General features: G+C 56.5%; 1 protein-coding gene across 1 annotated transcript in view; it reads right to left on the reverse strand.

Moving 5' to 3' along the window:
* Positions 1–2,567: 2,567 nt before the first annotated feature.
* Positions 2,568–5,096, reverse strand: part of LOC105310276 (kazrin-like) — an 8,160-nt gene continuing 5,631 nt past the window's right edge. Inside the window, exon 2 of the mRNA XM_011386465.2 lies at positions 2,568–3,069. Within this exon, the coding sequence (XP_011384767.1) occupies positions 2,719–3,069 (351 nt within the window). The 3' untranslated portion in view covers positions 2,568–2,718. The remainder of the gene's footprint in view (positions 3,070–5,096) is intronic.

A 5,096-nucleotide genomic window follows, 5' to 3' on the forward strand; every position in this document is an offset into this window, starting at 1 on the left:
GCGGCCACATCTTACGCATCTTACAGCGCACGGCATGGTCTCAAGGCAGACTTATCTGGCCCCGAATGGCAACGGTGCAGAGGGCGAGGACCCCCGTTTCCAGAGTTTCTGGTAAACGTAGGAACCGTTTCCTGTTTGGGAGAAGCAGCGTTGACTGAACACTAGGCCCTGGAGTAGTGGCCTCAAGCATCCAAGGGGATTCCAGGGTCCATCAGGGTCCAGCATGAAGCCAGCTCCTGCGGGCAGCCCGTGACGTCAGGGGCCGGCAACCCTGTCTCCTGCCTTAGGGACGAGTGATGGCTGGTCAGGGGAGGTGTCTCCTTCAGGTCAGCACTTGATCGTCCTTTCCAAGGCTTTGAAGGTGAAGGGTCACCTCCTGGAGCCCGGGGACCGGCCAATCCCCAGCTCTGCCTCTCAAGTCGCTGGGCAGCTCTGGGCGAGCCTCCTGAAGCCCACGCCCGTTTCTGCATGTGTAAAACAGACACGACAAGCACATGTGCCCCATCGGAGTGGCTGCTAGTGGTCCGGGCTTCTTTTTGGGGTAATGAACTTGTGGAAAGAGTGGTGACGGTCACAGAACTTTGTGAAGATACTAAAAACCAGTGAACTGTGCATCTCCAGAGGATGAATTTTATAATATGTGAATTATCTCTCAATAAAACAATATATTAAAAATAGATAGACATACACCCCACAGGGTGGACCCGACTGGGCCAATGTGGCCACAGAGGTGAATTTGCTCTGTGAGCAGTGGTGATGCCTGGTTTGGCCAGGAGTCATCAGGAAATGTCCCCTCCCCAGTGGGGGGGGGCACTGAGCAGACTGTTCAGTATGGAATCCTGCTTCCTCTGCGGCCGCCCTGGCTTTGACTCTTCTTCACCTTCCCCCTACGCCTGTGGGCCCCTGACTTCCTCCAATGCACGCCTGTGCGCTTAAACTAGCCAGAGCTGCTTTCTGTTGCTTGCAGCCCAAGGCCATAAGGCACACATGTGGGAAGGTGCCCTCCCTCTGGTCTTGCCCTGGCAGTCGGAGGAGCTGACAACACTGCCTGGAGCCGGCAGCCCTGAAGGCCTCCAGGTGGTGAAATTTTGCAGATGGTGGGCAAGAGGGGACCTCAGTCAGGTAGATACCCCAGCAACACTGGGGCTGTTACAGCTCTTAGGAAAACCCCTTTCCTTTGCCTCTGAGCCCCTTTTTTTATTTGTCACAACAAATCCGCCACCCTGAGCTGCACGCACATTCACCCTAACTACTCACACTTCGCAGAAGGGTCTGATGCCTGCCGGGAGGAGGAGGCAAGAACCTGAGCTTCACTGGCCAGAATGGAAACAGGCTGAACAGTCCGGGCATGGAGGAGTGGAAGCAGGGCGGTCTGGCTCCTAATGGCCCCTGGAATCCCCTTGGATGCTTGAGGTCACTACTCCAGGGCCAGGAAGTCACATCTGTCCGCCCACAGGGCAGACCTGGGAGAACAGGGTCCTTGCCTCAGCCCGCACCTCCTTCCCATGCCTGCAACTTGAAAGGCTTCTGCCTGGGCTGCAGGTGGCAGCAGAGCCACCAGCACCGCAGACCCCACTGGTGGGAAGCCCCAGCCTCCACCCAAGACAAACCTGGCAGCTGTGCTACTTCTGGTTCTCATCACTAGGGGTCAGCGTCGGACAAGGAGACAGGAGGGACCCACGAATCCTGCCCGGCCCCACCCAGGATGGGGTGGCCTGCAGTCCTGAAGGAAATGAGGAGAAAACCTCCACCTGGTCACGTCATCACTCCCCATGCACAGGCTCCTCTCTTGCATTATTTCATGGAAATCACACAAGAGCCTCATGGGATACGTGCAATTATGCTTTTCATACTTGACAACGAAACCAAGGTCCAGAGAGGTAAAGGGTCCTGCCCGAGGTCACACAGCTAGAAAGTGATGGGGGTGGATGTGAACCCAGAAATCACGGCGGTAACTACACTGTTGGACCACGGCAGCGCTCTGCGGGAGCGTACAGAGCCACGGAGGCCTCCTGGCCTCTCGGGGGGGTGGGGGTCCCCGCGCAGTCTCCAACCCGGCTGGTGACACTGAACCCCGGGCCCCTGTTTCACAGACCCTTTCAGCCCTGAGCTCCCTCGAGCTTCCCAGCCACCTAGAGAGGCAGGCAAGGTGGCATAAAGACCCTCACGCCCACCCCACCCCGGTTCCAGATACAGGGCGCTGAAGCCCAGAGCGGCTCAGTGAGTGGCCCCAGGTCACACAGGAGCAGGCAGAACAGAATCGCAGGGCTCTGGACCTCAGTTTTCCCGCCGGGCCCAGACATACCTGGGCTCTCGGTCACTACCTGTGGGCTGTGCGCCTCTGTAGAAAACACAGCATTTGGAAGTATTTTGAAAGTTTGTTTTGGATTAGAAAAAAGTAACCATTTTTTTTCATGACGACCCAAGTTAGACATTTTCACTACAGATGAAAATAGGGAGGAATAAAGGACATAAAAGTCACTTGTAATCACAGTACCCAAATATAACCCTGTTAATTTTTTGGTGTATTTTCTCCCAAATATTTTCCTAAACAAATATATGTGTTTTAAATAAAAACAAGTTTTTTTTTTTTTAGTAGCCAGTGGAATGTGGAAGAGTAGATGGTCTCCCAGGACCTGCACACCCCAGACCCCAGGCAGGTGGGGGGAAAGGCTGCTCCAGGCTCAGGGGCTGATGTGCAATGAAGATGACTGATCATCACAGACCCTGCCCCCGATCCCGCCCACTCTGGGGCCCTGCTCTGCCTGACTGGACTCCACTCCACTCCAGGACTGTTGGATGAACCAATGTCATCCCCCTGTCTCCCAGCACGTCGCTTCCAGAAGATGCAGCGGCCGCCCCGGGTGGGCGAAGGCAGGGTGGGGAGGGGGGTCTCACCATGGCCAGCTCGGCCTCCAGCTCCTTCATCCGGTTGTCCTTGAGGTCCAGCTGGGAACGCAGTGCCGTGGCGTGGTCCGTGGCCTCCTTGGCTTGGCGCCGCAGCTCCCACTTCTCACGCTCCAGAAGGTCCTTCTCCTTGGCCAGAGCTTTGACAGCATCCTCGCTCTCCTGCAGGGGGAGAGTGCCGGGGGCGTTACTATGGGGGGGGGGGCGGGAGTGAGGCGGTAGAATGCGGGGGTGGGGTGGGGGGGTGGTGTTACCACCAGGGGTGCAGGGGCTTCCTCCTGGCCAGAGATACCCCCGAGAGCCCCTGACCCCCGACACAGGAAGACAAGGGAGGCCCTACAGCACGCGGCTAGGAGCACAGGCTGTGGAGTGAGTCAAGTCCTGGGTTTGAATCCTGGCTGTGCCACCAACTACCTGGGAGACTGGAACAGAGACAAAACATTAGTAGATGCTCATGTTTCAAACATGTTTCAAGGAATGAATGAGCATTTAAATGCACGTCGTGGGTTTCTCTGTATTTAAAATGGGGGATGGGGTCAATACTATTTTTTTCAAAGAATTAATATAAAGATTGACTTCATGTGAGGAAGATGCTCAAAGGGTCTGACCAATGTGAGGGTCACTAGCGGGTTTGGGCTGTTCTGTCCTTAGGCAACATGTCTGTCACAGGAGAACAGGGACAGAGGAGACGGCTGCAGCCCAATCGCCTTGGCTGCCATGGTTCCTGTCCCACTCCACAAGGTCACCGCCGATGACGACACAGGCTGAACCCCTCAGCTAGCTGAATGCAGCACAATCCCCTGCCAGTCACCCAGGTCCCTGCTCTCGGCCAGTTGTCCTGCACGTGCTGTTTTCTGCATGATGCTGAGGGAAGGGCCCAGGGCTCCAGCTGTGCCTTTCTGGGGCAAAGCCAGCAGGCAAGGAGCAGATGGCTCAATCAGGGGGCATGACCTCTGTTGGCAAGAGCCAAGTTTCAGAATAGCAGGTGTCCTTCCCCAAGGAGAAAGGTTCCAGCAGGGGGCTCTGTCCAGTTACCCAACCAACCACTGTCACCAGAGCCAAACTCTAGGTCTCCATGTGGCCTGGGACCATAGAGACAGGTGGCCACCTGCCTCATTAACAACCCTGTCGCCAAAGGCCTGACTTCCAGATGGCCAGGGACTAGGAAGTTGAGGGAGACACCTGGCCCTCTCTCTGTGGCTGTCACAGAACAGAAGCTATGGCTTAGGTTCCAGGGAGAGAGAGTCTGGGTTGAATCCTGGCTTTGCAAGGATGAGCTGCAATGACGATCGTGCCTCGGTTTCCTCATCTGTAACATGGGGATCATAGCACATGCATGTTAGGGTGAGAACTGAATAACACGATCGTGTCGAGAGCTCAGCATGGTGCCGGGCACACAGCAGGCACTCCCTTCACTCAGGTCCCGGCTCAAATGTCACCCATCTCAGAGACGGGCCCTGGATTCTCTCCAACGCGATTTTCATATTGGTATCTGACATGGATCATTCAGCCAGTATTCACAGATGCCATCAGCAGGCACAAACCAGACAAAAACCCCGGCTCCCGTGGAGCTTACAGTGGAGCACCATACCACGCGCTCTGAGAGCCGGGACGTGCCACGTTTGTCCATCGGCACACGCCCGGGCCCCGGGACAGCAGTCTGGCAAACAGCAGCCGACCTGCGCTGCAGGATAAATGTGCATCGCAGCTGCCGTGACGCCCGGTGAAGGCCACCGTATGGCTGCTCTGGCAACTTGGGTGGGGGGAGGACATGCTTTCTGTCACCAGCCTTTGGCTTCTCAGTGTAGTCCAGAGGAGGTGGGGTGGGGGATGACTCCTTTGAGGACATGCCGCTGGTACCCGCGCTCGGGTCAGGATGCCTGGGGGTGAGATGCAGGTCTGTCCATCACAAGCTGCAGGACAGCGGCCAAGTGACTCAACTCCCCCAAACCTCGACCACTTCCTTTGTGAGACGGCGACAATACCGCACCTCAGGGTGATGGTCAGGAGGAACTGGCAACGCAAGATGCAAAGTGACAGATGGCACCATTACCAAGTCTCAGGTGAGCCAGGCGGCCGGGCTGGGGACCAAGGGCTGGACATAAGGCTCTCTTCGGAGGTGAGGCCACCAACAGGCCACCTTCATCCACCCCCGGTTATTGTTCCTTTCTCTTTGGAGCTGGGTTCAG

The sequence above is a fragment of the Pteropus vampyrus genome, unplaced genomic scaffold (genome assembly GCF_000151845.1).
Source record: "Pteropus vampyrus isolate Shadow unplaced genomic scaffold, Pvam_2.0 Scaffold1831, whole genome shotgun sequence".
In the NCBI taxonomy this organism is placed as follows: Eukaryota; Metazoa; Chordata; class Mammalia; order Chiroptera; family Pteropodidae; genus Pteropus; species Pteropus vampyrus.